The 21470-nt window shown below is 49.9% G+C and overlaps 1 protein-coding gene across 2 annotated transcripts; it reads right to left on the bottom strand.

Moving 5' to 3' along the window:
• Positions 1 to 269: 269 nt before the first annotated feature.
• BNIP5 (BCL2 interacting protein 5) lies at positions 270 to 18605 on the bottom strand. Of its 2 annotated transcripts, none has more exons than XM_036917470.2 (12): positions 18290 to 18605; positions 11298 to 11935; positions 10296 to 10415; positions 8685 to 8749; positions 8208 to 8454; positions 7019 to 7150; positions 6494 to 6555; positions 5938 to 6175; positions 4996 to 5127; positions 4064 to 4128; positions 2370 to 2627; positions 270 to 771 (listed from the first exon to the last, which is right to left on the bottom strand). In XM_036917470.2, the coding sequence occupies exons 2-12, from the start codon at positions 11932 to 11934 to the stop codon at positions 736 to 738; spliced, it is 1992 nt and encodes a 663-aa protein (XP_036773365.2). In that variant the 5' UTR covers position 11935; positions 18290 to 18605; the 3' UTR covers positions 270 to 735. The 2 variants fall into 2 exon arrangements, with proteins under 2 accessions (XP_036773365.2, XP_036773366.2); XM_036917471.2 differs by lacking the exon at positions 18290 to 18605 and adding an exon at positions 15601 to 15691.
• Positions 18606 to 21470: the final 2865 nt, after the last annotated feature.

Raw genomic sequence — 21470 nt, 5'->3', positions numbered from 1 at the left:
CATAGCACTAGGTTTGGCCCCAGATTGCAAAGACCTTAACTCTGGCTGGGTTCAATGCTCAGGCCCAGTGCCTGTTGAGGTAGCTCCCCCATTTCTTCCCTAACTCCAAACTTAGAACCACTGGTTACATAATTCCAGTTGAGGCCCAAGGCCTCCCAGGGAATGCCAGGCAGAACTGCCTGGATCTCAGTGCTTCCCTTCCCTTTCTCCTTCCCTTCCCTTCCCTTCCCTTCCCCTTCCTTCCTCCCTCCCTCCCTCTCTCCCTCCCTCCCTCTGTAAGTACTTTAAGAATCCAGCTCAATGGGGTGTATGGAGCCACAGCATGAAAATGCTCACTACCTCTCTTTAGGTATTTCAGCATAAGAGAGTCAGAAAGAATCCAATGGGCCACCTAGTCTAGCCCAGAATCCAAGGTCTGGAGAGGTGAGGGGACATGTAGAGGGTCTTGCCACAACTTTGGGGCAGGTCAGTGGGTGAGCCCTCCTCTCCAAACTCCCAGTCCAGTGCTTATTGCCCCCAATACAGCCTCTGCCTCCAGCTTTGTGGAAGAATGCTTTGTGCATCTGAGTCTCAATAAAGCCACAATGGTGCATGGATGCAGATGGCCGTCCACTCTTCAGTCTTGTCTGTGAAGCACTGGATTGGGACATCATGAAGCATCTTCAGGGTCTTCTGGTTAAAGTTGCCAATTGTTTGACTTATTCAAGGAAACTTGAGTGCAAAGTGCAACAACTTTTAATCTGGACTTTGGCTGTTATGACTTGTGATGTTCTGGAAAGACAAAAAAAACCAACATAGGTTTTAGCCATAGCCCGGTTATCTATGGGTCCCTCTCAGATGACAGCCGACCTCTCATTAACCCGCCGACACACCACACCAGCTCCCACCTCTGCGCCTTTGCTCACACAGTACCGTCCTCCCTGCAGGGTTCTCCTGGTCCTTTCTCCCCATCTACAATCAATGCCTGTCACCTCCTGGAAGTCTCGCAGGCCAACTTACTTAATGACCTCAGTTACCACTGATTTGGCAATTAATTAATATTTAATTCTGTTATCAGTAAACATTCTGTCTTTTCCACGAGCAGAACCTTCCGTACGTCCTTACAGCACCTTGCACAGCTAGGCACATAGGAGGGTCTCAATACCTATTGGTTGAATGAATAAGTAAGTGAATAAATGAATGAATAAGTAGTTTTAAAGCCAGAAAATGGAGTTAGGGCTACTGAGCTGAAGTTTCTGTGGTATCTTTCACAAAGAACCCACATCACTCCATAAGCTGTTACCTTATCCATCCTAGAGAGCAAATTATCCCTAATATCCCCACTCTCCAGGAGAAGACCTACTAAGAAAAGAGAGGTCTAAGGTCATGAGAAGTTCCTACTAGGAAAACAAGCCAATGTAGAGTGAGTACTGGTAAGACAAGGGGCAGGTGTCATGGAATAAGACCACTTTCCCGAGAGACTTATCACACGACTTCTGTAGGTAATTCCATAATTCTCTAGGTAATAGGAAGAGAGAGTGCTGGGGGATGGTGACATCATTGTATAACGGTTGGTTTCCCAGGGGACGGTTTGGATGCAGAAATTCTGGTCTTGTCTTCCCACCAACAAACCTAACATTTCATTCCTTTAAAGTCACACCTACATTCAGTAGCTTCTGCGCTAAAGACAGTCCAATGTCTGTAAGTAGGTTATCTTAAGAGAATTTGAAAAAGGTGGAGAAAACTGTTTATTAGAGTCCCCCAGAAAATATATGAATACTAAGATCTTAAAAAAATACAGTGATATCTATTATTTCTAAAGGGAACATCTCAGAGCCTTAGGGAAGGGGGATTATTAGGGAAAGCAGGAAGCAAATCAGTAGAGTCTACATGATCAGGAGAGGCTGTGCTTAACCAGCCAAGGCAGGGTCTGCGAAGAAGCAGCTCTGGGAGGCTTCCCGGACCCAAACAGCCACCGATCCTTCCCATCTACCTCACCCACCCCTTATCTGATATGTAATCTTCTTTGTTTGGTTACTTAAACAGTATGACAGTCTTGAATTGGGAGACCAAGCAGCAGAACTCGTGAAATAAGAAGCGAGCTGAGACACTGATACTGTCTTATCCAAAGCTCCAAAGTGATATCAAAAGCATGAAAATGCGTATATAATTAGAGACCAGAGCCAAATAGAGAAGATGCTAATTATGAAGTAAAGCCAGTGAGGGTTTTGGAAAAGCACAGGGTCAACTATGGGTGTACAATTGTCTTTGAAGGCCTCAGCAAGCAGGGGGCATTTGAGCTGGATCCCCAAAGTCCCAACCTAATCAGGGGAGGGGAGAGGGCAGTAAGCACATCCTGTGGTCACTCATGCTGCATTGCCCCTTCTCACCGGCTGGGCTTCCCCGTAGGGGAACTGGGAGTAACTGCGGCGGCTGTAGCGGCGTCCCATGAGGCTGAGGACAGCGTGCCTGTTGCTGCCCGCGAATTTGTTAGCCAGCTCAAAGGCAAACTGGTAGCGTCCCTCAGCAGAGCTTCTGTCTGGCTCAGTGGAGTGGGCCTCCGGGCTGCACAGGGTGGCTGCCAGCTTTCTGAGGGAAGAGTCTGAGAGCTTGTAGAAAAACCTCTTAAAGCTGGGGTGCCGCCTGATCTAGAAGCAGAAAAGATGACAAGCTGTCAGTGTTACCCGCAGGTAATCTCCTCCAACCAGCTGCCCCTCCCCTAGCTCCGTTCAGCCAGGCTGGGCACCCCATTGTCCCTGGGACAAGCTCCCCTTGTTAGATTACCCCACCACCCCCACAGCCTCAGAATCTGTTCTGCAAAGGTCAGCTCCAAGCAGCGGGACAAAGTGAAAAAATAGTGCAAGTCTTTGGACTCAGATAACTGATGCTTAAATTGCCTTTGCTAGCTGGGTGACTTCTCTGAGCCTCTGTTTGGTCATGTGTAAAATGGGAATAATAATACTCCCCCACTGTTGTTGCAGGGAGGGGATTAAGTGAACAGTTTACATGAAATGTTTCATGCATAGCACATGTTGAATGAATTTTAGTTCCTACCCTAAGCCTTCTCCTCTTAATGCCTAAATGTCTTAGGCTGGGTTGCCCCAGAGACAAGGGGGCTCGAGTGCAGGTAGTTTATGTGGTCAGTGATCCTGGGAAACTCTGATGGGGGGGATGGAGACCTGGGACAAGGATGGGAAGGCAGCCCACACCCAGTTAAGAGTTATAGGAGTCTAATCCACACAGCGCCCTAGGGGAGCCGATGTAGAACGTTCCTCAGAGTAATCCCCCGAGGGGGCCAGGGAGTTGGGGTATGTATATACCAGCTCCCATCAGCTGGTGGTTGGGGGCTCCTCCTGGGAAGGTGGACAGTGTTCATTCTGGCCTATCACGTGAGTGGTTAAGTGGCTCTAGGGGCCAGTCTCAGGCCAAAGGATACCAGTGTTGGCAGAGGGGAGTGGGGCCAGCGTGTACTGTAGTGGTAAGTGAGTCACCCACAGCATCCACTGCTCTGATTACTTATCTGTGACCTGCGTTCACACCTGACACCTCCTCAGATGCGATCAGTGTTTGTCTCTCCAGGTAAACTGTAAGTTTTTCAAAGGCAGGGAACCTTCTGCTACAGGCTATCTAACAGAGGAGGAAAATACTAAAAGTTTGAAACAACTGGAGACTGTACGAATGCTGATGCATGTGCCAAGACAGAGTGGAAAGGAAGATAGCAGAAATCCAGATCCGTGGGCCTGGCAGGCTGGACATGGTGAAGGAGGCATCCAGGGAGGAGGGGCATGAGCTGAACTTCAAGAATGAGTTGGATCGGGGGATCCTAGCGGGCAGGAGCAGCCACAGGAGCATTACATTATTGTAAACTAACATTTGTCTCATCTGCTCTGTGTCTGGCAGTTTCTGTATATGTACGAAACTTTGTCAGGTAAGTATTTAACCGCTATTTGCAAAAGAGGAAATTGAGACTCAAGACAGGTTAAGGGATATGCTCAAGGTTGCCCAGATACAGAGAAACTCAGATCTGGGTTGTGGGTTGCCGAGGCCCCCAGGTTTGGCCCTGGGGGTACTGAGCAGTCCTCACCTGCTCTCCCACCTGGCCGTCTACTTCTTGCAGAAGCGCCACCAGCCGCTGGATGATTGGCTCCTCTAAGGAAAACAAAGATTGAGGGGCTGTTGACAAGTTCTGCAATAACACATCCATTGATTACAAACAGTATTTTGTCTCTAAAATATGGGACACAGCTTAGTTATGAAGGGTAAAGAAAAATCTCCCCCTAAACTAGGGCTCGAGTATGAGAGCTTTGTTTGAGTTTGCTTTATGGAAAAAGAAGGGATTTGGGCCAGCTGAGCCTCACCTCAGGTCCATTTGACAGAGGGAAAACTGAGACCTCCCGATGACTTCTTACCCTGGGTGCAGAGTAGCATGGTCAGGAATGGGAGTCGGGACCAGGAGCAGCTAATCAGAATCCAAGGGTGAGGTGACGTGGGCAAAGCCAGGGCTACTGATGGAGCAGGAATGCATCCATCGGCCTGTCTATAAACAGCAGTGTGCAGGTAGCCACTGACACCAAGAGTTAATTGTAAATATTCAGGAAATTTGTGGACCCATTGTTATTAACCGTTGGCAGCTTAAAATCAGGTTTCCCCCCAACATCTATCTACCTTCAGCCTGTTTGCCAGCGCACCACTGGTTATGAGACCCAGAGCAAGTGAGGAATTTTATATGAAATATTCAAGCAAACCAGTGGGGTGGGGTGGGGTGGGGTGGGGTGAAGTTACCTCCCACAGAATAGCCAGGTGTTCTCCACCTGAAGAAGATGCTCTACCTGGAACTCTGCTCCAACAGCCCCAGGTGAAAGGCTAGCCCTGCCTCCTCCCTTCTCTGTAGAATCTCCTTGGACAGGGAATTTGTCCCCCACCTCCCCAATGCCCCACTCAGATTCAGCCTGTGAAATCCATGCAAAAGTAAAGTCCCAGGGCAGCTGTCCCAGATGAGAGCAGGGTGGTACTAACTAGATTCACATGCTCCTCCCGCCTGAGGTCGCCCTTCCGGCTTGAGGCTCCTGGCCTGGGAGGGTGCTTCTGAAGATCCAGCCAGTTCCCCTTCTGCAGGCAAGGACCCCTGGAACTCTGGGCTGTCCAGATCTGAAGGCAAAAAGGAGGCAGAGTGAGTGTGTTTTGCACCTGTCTCAGATCCACAACACATCACAGAATCCAGCTTTTGACAAGAAGCTGTCCCCGAAGGCACTGGCACCAGAGGGGTCCTGGTCTCCCAGGCTCCACGAGCCCGCAGTCTTCCTGGACCAGCCTCAGAGGAGTCCACTTTGCCTCTCTCCAGAAATCTTCTCCTCCACCAACCCCCTGCCTCCTCACTGGATGGGAGGGGGATAAGTTCCCACCAAGTGAGCCCACTTCCCTCTAACTCTGTGAAGCTTTGCCTACCTGAACCTTACTTTCTCCATCTGTCAAATGGGTGTAGTAAGTCTGGTCTCATAGGATGGTGAGCAGGTGAGTGAGATAATATGTGTGCAAGTGGCACAGAGTAGGCACTCCAAAAGCATCACTTGCATCATTGTATACCAGTGGTCCTCCCAATTCAGAGCAGTAAAAACGCCTGGGCCATAGCCTACCTCATCAAACCTGGGTCTCTGTTTCTCTATTAGCTTTTCAGATGATTCTGATGCACTTCTCTGATGAACAGAGGCGCTGCTCTCATACTGCATTTGTTTTTAAGGTTTATGGATATATGTGGGGAAGGCGTGTATTGTGGCTGGTGGATCCTGCTGGCAAGCAGCCCCTCTCCCCTCTCCACAGCCCTCCACACCTCCCACCCTGCTCAGAGCAGAGAGAGAAAGTCAAGATGGAAGGAGAAGCCACAGAGCTGACCAACCCTGTCCTGGAGGAAGCCTAGGGCGGGAGGCAACCTCTGTTACCATGGCAACTGGGCCTGCTCACCAGGAGGTGAGATGGAGGGCCGATGGCCCCCGACACACAGGGGCCGAAAGTTGGGCTTCTTGAGTGGCCGGGCTTCCGGGCTGGCAGCATCTGCTGCCCCTGCTCTCTTGGGCTCCTTCGAACCATGTTTCTTAAGAGAAAAAGCTTTTCTGAAGCTGGGCTTTTTCTCGTGGGATTTCTTCCTGTATGCTGGAGCCAGGTTTTCTACAGCCACTTCTGGCTCCTGGACTTGAAATTGCTGTGGGGGAGATGAGAGAAACTGAGTCAGGACCCCGACTTTGAGGATTTGCAAATGAGCTAGGGGAAGAGATCAGCATCTCCTGAAACCCACTGTGGACCAGAGGGTTCAACCTGGAGACAAGGGCAATGGATGCTCAGAGCTGGGGAAACAAGTGCAGCCTACAGTGACCAGAGGAGGTTTCAGGATGGAGGAGGGACTGGAGCCGGGCTTTGGAAGGATGTAGAACGGGGAGCGGCAGGGAAGTTACTATGCCAGGTGGGGGCGGGGGGATTCCATAGTGAGGGTCAGTCTCTACACCTGCAATGTCTAGCTCACCTTCTCTCCCTCCTGCTCCTCGGCATCTTGGAGTAGGGTGATGATCGTCTCGATGAATTCTTCTGAAAAAGAACAAAGTGGTGGCTACACTTCAGTGTAAAAAAGCTGAGAAAGACTTTTCTAAGGCCCAAGTGGCTCTCTGGGTGATTCTCCCAGGCAATAGTCCAGGGTGCTAATGAGCTTGCACTGGGTGTCCCAGGCCCCGCCATGAAGTGACTTGTCCAAATCCACAGCCCATATTCAAATCCAGGCTCTCAGAATCACACCACCCACCAAGCCCTTGCCGCAGGCCAATGTTTTCCTTGCATCGTTGCATGTAGGCCCCACCAAGGAGCTGAGGCTCGGCCAGGGAACGTGACCCCAGCCTGGCTCCGGGCCTATGCTTTGGCCCCCATGCTGCCTCCGCAGCCTGCCGCCTCAGAGGGAGGTAAAGACAGGTCACTGCCTCTCTCTGGTTCACTTTCTCTTCCGCAAGTGGCCAGACGTTTTACCAGGGCCTCTGAGAAAAGGAGAGGGACTACTAACTGAATTCTGAGGCTCTGTCCAGCTGCAAGTCCTCTTCCTGTCCCCAACTTCCTGCTCGGGAAGAAAGCTCAGAGGGACTTGGACCCCCACCATCTGTAGAAAGGGCCTCTTGGACTTCAGGTTCCTCTGCACCTGAGAAGCAAGAGGAAATGATGGGTGTGTTTTGTCACCTGAGGGTGTTAACTAATGCACAGGAGTCAGCAGGGACTCCAAAGTGTGACCCGTGGCCAGATCATGCAAAGGCTTTTCTGGGGTGAAGGTGAGCAGCTGGGCAGGGCCATGCCTCTCATGCCCTGGTCCAGACACAGCTCTCTGATCCTTTTGAACTTCCATACAACTTCCCTGGACTTCACTCCCCTCTCCTCCCTCCCCTGAGGACCTCATCCCCCCTCCCCCCTCCCCCCACTGCATCTTCGCTTGGTGTACAGAGGTGGAGAGTAATTCCTGCTTCCATGGCCAGACTCCGCCTGCATGAAATTATCTCCCCCTGTGGCCTGAAATTCCAGCACTGGGATCCACTCTTCGGTGTTAAGCATTGAACAATTCTTTTTAAAATGCATGTTCCCCCGACTAGGATGCCCTGTTAAGCTGTTCCTCCCTGACACCCAGGGTGACCCTTCCTCCCTGTAGCTCTGGTACCATCATTGATGAGCCATGTGACCTTGAACACATTGTTTTTCTTCCCTAAGCCTCTGTTTACTCATCTGTAAAATGGGGATAATAACGTGTAGTCATAAACTGGCTGTGAGAACTGACTGAGCATGGATACACAGTAGGGAAGTGTCTTATTTCATAAGTGAAGAGATTGCAGCACAGAGATGGGGGATGACATAGACAGTACAGCTCAGAACCCAGGTGTTCTGCCTCCCAGGCTCCAGTTCCTGCCTGCATGTGCCACCCCTCTTCAAGGGTGTGGAAGCTGAGCCTGTGGAAAGAGGATCGTTGGGGTTCCCTGAAGAGCATTTGCACCGGGGGCTTAGCTGAGCTGCCTAAGTGGCAAGGTTTCGTGTGTGGAGGTGACCTGCTGGCATCCCTTTTCTCCTCCCCACAGGCCTCCTCACCCCACTAAGGGCAGAGCAAAAGCCAGAACTGGGATGGCAGCCTTTCAAATGGCCCATTCCAGCCCAAAGGAAGGTTTTAGACCTGGAGGCAGCAGCAGCGTTGCTATGGAAACTGTGAGCCTGCTCACCAGGGCTGCTAGAGATGGAGGGGCGATGGCCCCCAACACATAGGGGCAGGAAGCTGGGCCTCTTGGGTGGCCGGGACTTCGGGCTGGAAACATCTGTAGCCCCTGCTCGCTTGGGCTCCTCGGAGCTATGTTTCTTACAAGAAAAGGTCCTCTTGAGACTAGACTTTTTCTCTTGGGATTTCCTCCTGTAGGCTGGTGCCGGGTTTTGTGGAGCCGCCTTTAGTCCCTGTGGCAGAAGGGCTTGCAGCTGCAGTGGGAGATGAGAGAAACTGAGTCAGGGCCCTGACCGTGAGAAGAGGGGAAAGCTCCTCAAGAAGCAACTAAAGGGCAACAGGTGGTTCGAGGCGGCCCCAGGGGATGGAGGTGACAGAGCCCAGAGCAGGGGAAGCTGGGGCTGGAAAGACAGGTGGGACTTGAGGAGAAGGAGAGGGAGGGGGAACAAGCGCCCAGGGGTGCTACACAGACTCCGCTCCTCACCTCTTCTTCCCACTGGTCTCCCGCTTTCTGGAGCAATCCCACTATCATCCGGAGTATAGTATCCTCTAAAAGAAAGCAAATGCTCCCGGTTAATCTTTCTAGAGGCACAGAGAACTCTTTCTGGTGACTGTTGTACTTCTGAGACCAGCTGGGGCCTTCTGTATTAAGAGAGCGCCCTCTTGAAACAGTTCCTTACGCCACAGAAGTGGGGAAAGCACCACAGCCCAGGGGCTGGTCCTTTGGCAAGAGGGCTGGAAGATCCACAGGGGAAGGTACTAGGCCAAGGCATAAAATTGTATGCAAGAAACTTCAGGTCAATCCTTTAAGTATTCAACCTGTGCCCCACTATATCCTTTGAACTTTACAGATCTGTAAATGTCTGCTTTGGGTTCAGCAAGCTGTGTGACCTTGGGTAAGTCTCTTAACCTCTCTGGGCCTTCATCTCTTCCCCATGAACTGTGGGTCTTAATCTCTATCCCACTTCCCTCAGAAGGCTGTCAGGCCATCAGATGAGGATCTGTGCTTGGAAATACTTTGCAAAGCTAATGCTGATCTTCCAACCTGCAAAAGTCCAGCAGGGGAAATGGTGAAGACCCAGCCTAACTATGAAGGACTCCAGCAAGCTGGACGGAGACCACCTGCCACATTGACGCCTCAATCACATTACCGGGTCTTTACAGAGAAGCCTCAAACCACATAAATGGTTTTCTTTGATACCTCAGTCAACCAGTCCAACGACAATGTGCCAGTGTGGCCTCTGCTAGTCGCCAAATGATCAGGTTACACAAAAGGGGGTACAAACAAAATTCCCTGTTCCGAAGCTGTCCGCAAATTTTTTCACCCCTCGCTCTCCTCCCTCGCTTCGCTCTCATTTATAAATCCTGTTTGGCTTTTTCCCCTGACTCAGTCTACCTCTCACATGAGAAAACAATTAGCACGTAAAATAAACATCCCCCCCAAAAAAAAACAATTAAATGCCTTTTGGTTATTCTTTGACACACACAGAGCTCTTCCATTTCACATCTTTTAAAATAAGCCCATTCTTCACAGGGAATTGGATTAATAGAGCACGACTGATTTTAGTAGAAGCAATAACAGTATGGGTTGTGTGTGAGATTGTCCTTATTTCTTGGAGACACAGGTTTAATTTAAGTACTTTAGGATGAAGCGTCATTTTACTTAAAATGATTCAGCCACAAAATTATACGCACACACACAAATGAAGGGAATATGGCCAGCTATTAACAACTGTGAGCATATGAGTGTGCAAAGAACTGTTCTTTCCATTCTTCTATATATTTAAATGTATCTAGAATATATATATATTCTATATTCCTCTATTTTCTATTACTCCTGTAAATTTAAAAAGACTAAAAAATGTCCCATGCTTACTGACACACAGGCAGGAGCATTTGCCAGCAGCCATTCTAATTTCCAAGACTCCCTTCTATGAAACTCTAAAATAAGCAAATGTGACCAGAAGTACCAGAAGGGGCAAGATCAGTACACACAGCTTGAGAGTGGCCATCAAGGTCTAAGCAGTCATCCAGAGCAATGCACAACAGCCACCCCAGCTGCAGGCAATGAGGACACTGAGCAGATTCAACTCACCGTCAAGGTTTTTGAGCTCCCCTTCCCGCTGGTCACCTGGGGCTTGGGAAGAACCCTCCAGGACTCCAGCACCCCCTCCTTCGGTGAGCAAGGACTGCTGGAGAGCAGAATCCTCCCACCCTGGAATAAAGGTGAGAGTAAGTGGTGGAGGGGGGAAGGGGGTGTCAGTGACATTCTTCTGACTTGGTTGATCAACAGTGAAACATTACAAACTCTGTTGTAGTTTGAGGACCAATCAAAAGTCAGAAACCTGCCAAGGTTTCCATTTGAAAAGAGGCTGCCTCAACCCAGACATCCTTCCCCCCGACCCCGACCTCCAAAGTACCCCGGACCTCCCTTGGTCTCTTCTCCACATTGAACATGGTAAGTTTTGAGCGCTACAGGGCAAAGCTCCCCTTCCCCACAGGAGCTGAGAGGCATTCAACTCCAGGAGGTTAGGAGTCAGAAATGGAAGGTTCCCTGGGGACCAGCTCCCTCGTTTTACAAATGGGGAATCAAAAGTTCCAGAGAGGGGCAGCAACTTACACAAAGTCACACAAGCTGATCCCAATGGACCAATGCACCCCAAAGCTGGCTCTTTCTACTTCCCAGGCACCCACCCCCGGCCTCACGTATGTACTAGTGTGTGGGTAGGGCTTCCCTCCTCGCCTCCCTGCAGCCTTCCCATTTCTTCCAGGTCTGTGTACCTTAAATTAGAGTGCTTTATTTATGGAGCAATTTCCATGTGTCGGCTCTGAACCATGGCCCCCCCATGGAAAAAGTTTGAGGCTCAGAGAGGAAAGTCACCAGCCCCAGGTCACACAGATAGTGAAGTTTGTCTGAGACATCAAGGTCTCAGTCATCGTGTTGTTCTGCCCCAAAGAAATGTCACAGTGGTCTTGTTCCCGACACTTGCCCCACCTTTCACTCCCTCAGTTGAGAGGTTTGAAGAGCCAGCTCAGAGCACCCTAGCCCCTGTGCGGGGCAATGGGGTTGCCATAGAAATGTGCATGGTCCACTCACCCGAGGGTGCTGGGCCCAGGTGCGCCTGCACGGAGAGTGAGGCAACAGCCATCCTGAGCAGCCCTGCCCCTTGACCTTCAGCTTCCTGATCTTGGGCCCCCTGGGATTCCTCAGCACCTTGTTTCTTGTGACTGTGTTTCCTGCGGGTAGCCTTCTTGTCGTGGGCTTTTTTCCTGGAAGCTGGCTGTCCCGGTGACTCAGGGGTTTCTGCAGGCTGGGGGAAACCCTCCTTCCCCTTCGCCCTCCTGCTGCCCTTTTCTTTGGGCTCCTCAGGGCCCACCCTGAGGACGAAGTTCAGCGCAGTCTTCAGCCAGCCCTGCTGGGCCCGCCTCTGGGCCTTGTCCTTCTTGGTGTCCGGTGGAGGCCTGCGCTCGCTGGGGAGAAACTCCCTGGGCCCCTCCAGGCTTAGGGCTGCGGCCATGGTGCCCTGAGCCTCTGCTGACTGAGCTGGGCTCTTGGGGCATCTGGTCCCATTGCTGGCTGTCCCCTGAAGCGCCCTCCTGGAGGGGGGCGTGAGCAGGGAAAGGCAGTGGCAGTCGCACGACTCCGAGTCCTTCCGGGGATTCTGTGACCTGTCCAGAGACCTGGCTCTCCTCCCTGAGAGAGACGTCCTCGGGCACTGCGGATGCTCCGTCATGCTACAGCCAAAACAAGCAGCTTTGTTAGAAGAGGCCTACCAGAGACTGCTGAGGTGGGCTCAGGCTGACAGGTGCACCTGCCCAACCGACCCGCTAACATGGGTGATACGACTCTCAGAGCTGTTGTCTCGTTTAAATTCCTCAACAGCCCTGGGACGGAGGGCTATCCTTGTCCACATTCTCCAGAGAAGGAAACTGAGCTCCAGATCTCACAGCTAGTGCATAGCTCCTCAGAGACCCCAGAAGGAACACAGCCCTGCCAGTGGACTCAGTTTAGTCCATGGAGACCAATTTTGGGCTTCTGACCACCAGAACTGTAAGATAGCTAATCCTTGTTATTCCAGAACCACTGGGTTTGTGGCATTTTATTATAATGGTAACAGGAAACTAATACAGCCGGACCCAGAGGCCAAGTCCTGCCCTCTGGACTTTGGGAAGCTGATGTATCTTTTCTGAAACCTGCCTGACACACCTTCCTGTCTCTCACAGGCTGTTAAGACAATAAAGAGCAGTAAATGGCAGCTGGGTTCTTCCGATTGCTCAGGCCCAGCTGGCAGTCATCCCTGACTCCTTTCTTTCTCTCACTCCCACATCTGATCCATCAGCAAAGCCTTCCAAATGGCGTCAGACCTCCACCACGACAATGCACCTTCTCGACCACCGCCTGGGTCTGGGCACCCCCTCCGCTCACCTGGGCTGTTGCCATCTCCTCCTAATTAGTCTCCCTGCTCTATCCATGGAGAAACTGCCCCCCCGCCCCCGGCTCCTGGGGGCTTTCACAGCATAAGTTAGAGCACGTCAGCCTCCTGCCTCCAATGGCTCCCCTTGCCCTAGAGTCAAAGTCAAAGGCCTTACAGTGGCCAGCAAGGCTCTGTGGCCTCTCCAGTCCCCTCTCATGACTCACTCACACAGCCCTACTCACTGTCCCTCAGGCCTACTTTGTCTCAGGAACTTCTTTTCTGGAACATACCTCTTCTAGACAATCTTTTGGTTTGCCCTCTCACTTCCTTCAAGACTCCACTCAAGTGTCACCTTCCCATAGAGGCCCTCTTTGTTCGCCCCACACCAGCACAACCTCTCCCCCTTTACCTTACCTCCTGAAGTTATGCAGTGTCACATATTTATGTGCCTGTTTGTTGTCTGAGTCTCTCTCCCTCTCCTTTATCTGTTTTGCTAGGTCTTGTACTCTGAGTGCCTAGAACAATGCCTGGCACATCACTGGCACTCAGGAAGTACTTACTAAACTAATGAAGAAATGTATAACACAAACATTCAGTAAGCCATTCAATACCTAAGGTATCTTCCGATGTGTAGTTAACATACAGTAAACCCGTCTGGACCTGTCCCATCTTAGAGCAGCAGAGGCCTTTCTGTTCTCCATCCACAATGAAGCAGCTGCCCAAGGAAAAGATGAAAGAACCACCTCCTCTTGGCAACATTTCAAGCAGGCTGGGTCTGGGCAGTGCACTTACTTTGTGTGTCTTTAATTTGAAATTCCCAGGGCTTTCCAATTTGTCCACAGTGTCCAGCAGCCCTTTTCCCCATGGTGGAAGTTGAAAGAATAATGAAATATAGTTTTGAATCCCAAACCTGAGCTCCCAGAGTTTCATATGGGCTTTAGATTCACGGATTGTCTACTCTAATTTGCAATTACAGCCTTAACATGCATCTACTAAGTGTTACTTACTGTATTATGTCTCCACATATTATGTATTTACGTCATATCTCCTGCATGTACCAGCTGATTCATTACTTTAAAATGTACTCTATTAGCTATGTCCAGCTTAGAGGTAAAAATAAGAATCATCATTGCAATTTCAGATGCACAGGGATCCATGTGAATGGGAGGAAGGTACATGAAAAGAGAAAAGAAAAGGCATGGGGAAATAAAGAGACATTCGAAGGTGACAGTACCATTCAGGAGGACTTGCCTCCTCTCAGCGTGTTCTGGGAAGGAAGGACTAGGGCAGATGGCCAGGGGCCAGTGGTACCACCAGCACTGGTGGCGGGTCCACATGTGGACAATCTTGGGGGAAATGAGAAAACTGCCCGGGAAGGAAGCAGGTATTTTGGAAGGCTTTATTTGTTGTTTAATTTTCCTTCAAAGGAACATCTGAGTTACATGAAAACTTTTAGCAATACACCTTTGTACCTTATATGGAAGTTGACTAATATTCTTAAAGCCTCGGAGGCTGAATTACAGTCATGCCTCCAGAATATGGTATGGGGTGGGATAAGGAGAAGAAATCATAGAAGGAAATATTTTTCTTTCTTCTCATTTATTTCTTCCAATGAGCATTCAATAAGTACCAACTGTATACCAGGAATTATGCTTGATGCTGGGGAAATAATAATGAACAAGATGTTGGTTGTCCCTCAGCGAGAATGTTCTAGTCTTCGGCAAATGGACAGGGGTGGGAGGTGAGTGAATGGTGATGACAGGAGTGCTCTGTCCCCCTGATGCCTGCTCTTTCTTTACTAGCACACGGTCTTAAGAGAAGATAAATTTAGGTAGAAGGTCTATTTCATTTTAAGGTCCAAGTAAGCTGAGCCAGAATTTTCAGCCAAGTGAGATGAACTGTATTTACTGAACAGTGTCAGGGTTCTCTCTGCTTTGTCCATATTTTCCTGTGCTCAGGGCAGATTGGATGGGGTTGGCAGAGAAACAGTTCAGTAACAAAACCACCAAACCAGCCAAACACACGGGTCACCCTTGTTCAGCTCAGCCCCTTTTTCCTGCATTAATTTGGCTCAAGGGGCCCCATAGCATGGAGGCCCAGAGTGTCCTTCCCCAGCCAATGGGAGAAGAGGTGCAGTCATCTTTTTAAAAGTTGTCATTGCTACAAGAACCATTTTCACCCTTGCTGATAGTCACAGGGTCTTCCTACCACATTCAAAGGACATGTTCCTACTTCTAATCAAAGCATCAGTACACTTCCACCAGGCAAGGGTTTTCCTGGACTTTTCAAGAAAACCTCCTTGATTTGGCCATTCCCTCCCTGGAACAACAGTGCCCCATGCCCAGAGGGAGGTGAGGGAGACCCTGGAGAGGAGCAGGGGGAGCAGCCCACAGGCAGGGGAGCAGCGGGTGGGTGACATGCCACCTTAGTGATCCAAGAGCGTTTCCCCAGGGCAGAGTCTCTAGGCTCTCCCAAGGCCTCCTAATTCCAAATCCAGGGACCTCTTCCCATTCCTCATCCTCCACGGCTCTCCTCGCAGCTCTCTCCCCTCTGGGAGGTGGGCTGGAGCTCAGCCACTGTCCTCTTCCTCCCTGACTGCGCTCCCCTCTAGTGTTTCAAAGATGCTGTCTTCCAGCGCCAGCCCCGGGCGCTGAGAGAGTGCGTCGGGCCAAGGAGGGCAAACCGCCCAGACACACGGGAAGAGCCTCCCTGGCCAGTGGGTCCTCAGACCGCTGAAGTCTCTAAGCCCTGAGAAGACGGGGTTTTCTCTCACACACACACCAACATCTATGTGTGCTGAAATGAATTCTTTCCAGACTTGCCAGCTGTAAAATCCTGCCTGTCCAGAACTCAGGAAAGCAAGACTTTCTCTTTCCTTCCTCTTTTTTCTTACTTTATGGCCTGCTTTGCCTGGAGGTGGGCCCACACTCAGCCTGGCTGTCAGGGAAGCCCACCCAGGCCAGGACTTGCTTCCAGACCACTCACCCCGAGACAGCAGCAGACACTCACTTCGTGGAAATCCAGCTGCTCTTGTCAATTTATTGCCTTGGCAAATAATTTCTGAGCAAAGTACAAATCTCCTCAGAAAGACCCAAGTGATCTACAGATCACAGGACTTCTGATAAGACATGACGCACACCAGTGGCTTGTTTAAAAACAACCACAAACCACCAGAGAAAAAGCACAGAGCTGACCTTGAGCTATTGTGGAGCCGGAACTTTGTTGATTTTTTTCCAAGTATGTTGCTGTTTTGGGTTTATATTCTAAATGATACCCTGACCTCATCTATACACTATTCTCTAATGTGTTTAACAGCTGCGTTACTCTGTAACAGCTGGGCTGCCAGTTTCATAGAGATCGTTTGTTCCTCCCCTTCTCCACCCCTATACTTTACACCATAGATATTTAACAAATAGCTGGCTGCTCTGGAAGAGAGTGTGTGGCACACATGTGTGGACCAAGGGGCAACACGCACAGGCACTCATTGCTCCAGCCTTTAACAATCAGTGGCAATTTGTTACAGCAGCCCAAATGGTCTGAGACACTCATGTGTTACAGTAACACAGTCATCACACATTAACCTACACAGATTCATAATACCCTATACTTTTCCCGCCCCAAGTGCAAGGGGCCCCGTGAACCAGATGGGCCGGCAGTGGGACACTGAGGCTCTGAGTGGTTAGGAAGCTTGGCCAAGGCCCCACAGTGGGGAAGCAGAGACGGTTGGGGCTTGGACCCACTTCTCGATTCTAAATCCTTTCTTCTGTGTCCTACATCAAGTGGCCTCCCGTAAATTTAGACACACACACATGCGCACACAGGGACTTAGAGATGAGCACACCTGTTATTTCACACCGATAGAGTTAACCACACCTGTACACATGCCCACTGTGACTTGTACACACAGAGTCACACATCCACATGTGCCTAGGAGGACATCTGTGCCCCAGAGGCAGAGACTGTAAGCACAGGGCAGGGCTCACATGTTCCTGGGCTGGTGGCCAGTCAATAGGCTGGAGGGTCAGCCGCTGTACCCTTCAATTCACATTTGCTTCTCACCAGCCTAGGCCCCATGGACACTCCAAACCCTGTATCTGGCCAAGGTCAAAGCCTTCAACCTAGGCTCCCACAATGGTATGGGTCCCACCTGCAGCTCACATTTCCCCACATGCAGTGTAGCAAGAGGCTTCCTGGGGAACAGACCCTCAACCTTCGCTGGCCAGAATCAAGCAGGGTAACAGTTGGTCATCTCTTCCCTCAACACTGGACCCATCCTTCTCCCTTGCCCACTTCTCAAATGTTATGGTGACAATTCAAGGGATCCCTTCTCTTCTGTGGGGTCCTGGGTAGGTTCCTAGGGCTGGAAGCCCCACCTCCCGTAGGCTTGGAGCCCCTGTTGGAACCCTTCCTGCAATGGGCACTCACCACCCTTTGAGGCAGAAAGCCTTCCTTAGATGCAGCTGAAGTCGCTGGTGGCAGTCCTTCACAGCCCTGAGGGAGGCCATGTCACCCCTGAGTCCTTTCCGTTCCAGTTCACCACCCCGATTGACCAGGTCTCTCGGTTGTTCCTCAAATTACAATGCTTCTGCAGCCATTCCCTGCCTGGGCACTCTTCCCTGGCCATTCCGCAGCTGCTCTTTGTCAAAATGCAAGGCCCGGGCCCAGGCAGAGGCTCCAGCCAGGGCCCAATTGCAACAGAGCCCTCTGGGATCTTTGCGCAAAGCCTCAGATCATGGAGGCATTTGAGTGGCCACATGGTGCCATCGGGAGGGTCAGGTCTGCCTGGTCTAAACTGCAGCTCAGTATAAAGGGGTGGACTTGGACTGTCTGCCTGTTCTTTATTGTCACCACCAAACACACTTGTCACCTGATGCCTATTTTCCAAAAGGTCAAGGATTTGTGCCTGTTGAGGATCTTTCAAAACCCAAAGAATAACTCCCTAGTGGTGGGGCGTTAGGCACCACGAGAGAGCAGTGGGGTGGGCTGGCTGCGGCAGTATGGTCCCCATTCACAAAGCCAGAGACCTCCAGAACTGCCACTGCTCCCCTCCATCCAGCACTGGAGTTTGTACCCCACAGCTGCCCCCACTCGTCCCCACCCCATCTTGTCCTCTGCCCAAGACCACGGGCAATCAGGCCACCAGAAGCTCTTCCCAAAAGATGTCCCTGTCTTTAGAATTTCCAAGAGCCTTAAAATTATAGACCCTCAATCCAGGCATAGATAGTAATAACACCTCCCCTTTAAAAGGGGTTTCCCTTTACTATGTATCTTCACTTAAAGTCTATAACTTGACCGACAACACCCAATAGGAAAATGAGCAGGAGAGGCATGTGATGTTGCCCCCATTCTACAGATAAGGAAACTGAGGCTCAAGGAAGTAAACTTCCTGCTCAGGGTTGCTGGCTGGGAAGTAAGAGGTTCAGAGTTTCTAAAGTCCAAAGCTGTATAAAGTTCAGTGCTTTTTGCATGGCACTGGCTGAGATGACTTCGCTGAAATATGCTCTATCTTTCTTTCAAGAGATGAAGAAACTGAGGCCCAGGGAGGGCCCAGCAAGCCAGAAGCACAACTGGGCCTGGACTTGGAGTCTGACTCCTGGGTCTCTCCTCCTTTCAGGACCCTAAGATACCAACCCAATGCTCCAGGCCCCTGAGAAAGGAGTATCATTCCACCAACCTCAGACCACGAAAGTCGCTCTGTCCCCAGACACAGTGGCTGGGACCTCCAGCCCAGGGGCTCGGAGCCGGGCGTCCCCCGCAGTGTTGGGTGTTGGCGGACACCGCAGAGGCTGAAAGTTGTGTCCACTGAGGGTAGGTAGCCCAGGGAGAAGATGATGCTATTCCTGCCACAAGCTTCTAGAGTGTCTCTGAAGATGCTCTGGTCGAGTTTTATAACTCCGGGAGCTGAGCTCACGGCAGCCAATCCTGAGAGCTGAGGGCCTGGCTGTGCCGGACTCTCCCCATCACTGCTGGACCCGGCCTATCCCAGGGCTGCTTTCTGCTCTTCCAGTGATAGGAGGCTTACCTCAGCTACCCTGGAAAACAACAGTTTCATTTGGCAACTTCCTTATTACACCTCAACCCCAACAAGAAACCAACGCTCAGAAAACAACCTTAGGCCTGGCTGGAGGAAAGCCAGCCCATGGAATAGAAAACAAGGACTTCTGAGAAAGGCAGCATGGAGCAAGGAGAAAAGGGCAGTTTGTATCACCTCCACATTCTCCCTCAGCTTTCTGAAGAACTCCAAAGAGGGAAGGATCTAGAAAAAAAGATCATTGCGTACAATACATACACTCCTTGAGCTGGAGGAAAAAACTCAGAAGGAGAAATTGAGAAGGGGCATGCTTTCGAAACCCCGCTACCCCTGGGTAGGGTCTCTGTGAATCCTGACAGAACATTCTAAGAAGTTTCAAAAATTCACATTTTCACTTTCTGTAGTTTCTGGATTTTTTAAGAGAGTTTGTGCATGTATTTGATCAGAAAAGAAAAACTAGCTTTATGTCAACAAAAGCAAAACATGTCAGAAATCATCTTTTGTTTAATAATATGGGCAGGCCTTGCAAAGTCAATATTGAAATCACTGAGCTTTGGAGTCACCCAGACTGGACAGTGTGACCTCTGGCAGGGGACACCATGTCTTTGAGTTTGTTTCTCACTCAAAAACTGAGTGGTCACCTTAGAGGCTGATTGTTAGGACCAAATGTGGTAATGCTCATTAGGAAAAGAAGATAATGTATTGAGTACCAGGCACTTTTCTAAGTATTTTCTGAGTACTAGGAGTGTCTAGCATCCAGTGCATGCCCAGTAAAGGGCCAGTATTTTACAATTGGTAGCAGAGTCATTAATGCTTTGTTCAGTCTGTCAGCAAACAGGTTTTGGACCCAGCTATGTGCTGGGCACTGTCTCAATACTGAAGTGCTTACTCAGGCTTCAAACAAGAGTTAAGTTGTAGCACATATTTTTCATTTATTTACCAAAACTGTGTTCTTAACCATGTCCTCCAGACCCTGTGTGCATCATACACGCTCCTTATTTAGAGGTAAATAAGCCCCACCCCACCCACATGGAGGTCACAGTGCAGTTGGGAAGAGAGACATACAGAAAAAATCATAAGGAGCAGGTGGAAGGGAATGGGGAGCCCCTCTTGTGTGGATATAGAGTATTAGTTTGGGAAGATGAATGGTAGAGAAGGTTGTACAATAATGTGAATGTATTTAAGGTCACTAGGCTGCTGATTTAAATGGTTAAAATGGTAAATACCATTTTATGCATATCTTGCCACAATTTTTTTTAAAAGCAGATGGAAAAGCAAGGGCTGAGGGCCACATGGGGCGTTGTGTGCCCAAACCTACCCCATGACCCAGTAATTCCAGTAAACTGCAGGTATGTACAATCCCAGGTTTTCCCGGGAAAGAGAACCATCCTGGGGCCATCGTGGGCATTGGACACCTTCTCTACCAGGCAGAGGGGTGAGCTAGCCCTGTCCTCCATGCCCATCAAAGACCAAGCCTTGAGCAGGGATCTGTGATGAGTCACTGCTGCCCGACGCGTGAGGCCCAGTGTCAAATGGCAACGGAGGGTGCCTTGTTCAAAAAGTGTTAAGAATTTCAACACAGAGACAGCAGAGCATGAAACCAATTGCAGGCCTTTCTGAGCGTGGGCCCCGTGCAACCGCCCAGGCTGCGTAATCACAAGGGGACTCTGATGGGGACAGCTCCCAACCAAGTGTTGCGAGGAGAGGTGACAGAGGAAGCAAGAGAGGAGACTGAGAGAGAACACTTTTTGAAATTTTTATATAGGTAGAACATATAGAAAAATCCACTAATCTTAATTGTATAGCTTGATGAATTTTCATAAAGGGAATAAACCCGTGTAACTGGCACCCAGATTAAGAACCAGAACATTATCAGCACCCCAGAAGCCCCCTTGTGCTTCTCTTGGGTACCACTTTCCTGACTTCTAACAGCTTAGATGATTTTTGCCTGTGTGGAGGCATTGCGTAAATGGGAATCGGGCTGCTGGCATTCTTTTAGGTCTGGCTTTTTCACTCTATTCCATGCTTGTGAGATTCAGCCATGCCACTGTGCGTAGCTGTAGTGGTAAATTCTCAGACTGACAATACAAGTGTCGGAGAGAAGCAGGGCACCCAGAACTCTGACCCACTGCAGGAGGAGTGGAGAATGGTGCCATTGCCTTGGAAAACCAGGCGGCAACATCTCCTAAAGCTGACCAGCACCTCCCAGACACAGACAGGACAGAAACACATGCACAAGCAGCATGGATGAGTGCTTATATCTGCACTGTCTGTAATAGCCAAGAACTCAAAACCTTGGAACTACTCAAATGCCCCCTAACAATAAAATGAGTAAATAAGCAATGAGATATTCACAACATGGAGACTTTTTCCTTTTCCTGAGAGTCTCTATATTTGTCTAGAAAGATTATTCATCCTCTTGCATGGCCTGGGTACACAACAGGGGGGCACAGAAGATAAACTTGGTCTTGAGTAAAGGTGGAGGTATTAAATTAAAAGGGGGCAGTAGAATATGATTTCAGTTATTTGTGGAGCATAAAAACAAAGCAAAACAGAAGGAACCAGACAGCATTAGACTCACAGACACTGAGAAGTGACTAGGGGTTACCAAGGGGGAGGGGAGAGGGTGGGGGTGAGGAGAGGGAGAGGGTGGGGGCGAGGAGAGGGAGACTGCTGAACCACTGTGATGTATATTTGATTTTAAAAAATTTTAATTAAATTTAATTTATTTCAAGTTTTTAAGAAAAAGAGGGGGCAGTAGAAGAGAGTGTCCCAGTCTCAGGAACCACAGGTGGGGCACCTCTGAGTGACACATTTAGGAGAA

The sequence above is a fragment of the Manis pentadactyla genome, chromosome 16 (genome assembly GCF_030020395.1).
Source record: "Manis pentadactyla isolate mManPen7 chromosome 16, mManPen7.hap1, whole genome shotgun sequence".
NCBI lineage: Eukaryota > Metazoa > Chordata > Mammalia > Pholidota > Manidae > Manis > Manis pentadactyla.
Note: the sequence above shows the minus strand (reverse complement) of the source record. Positions and strands in the feature narration are given on the sequence as shown.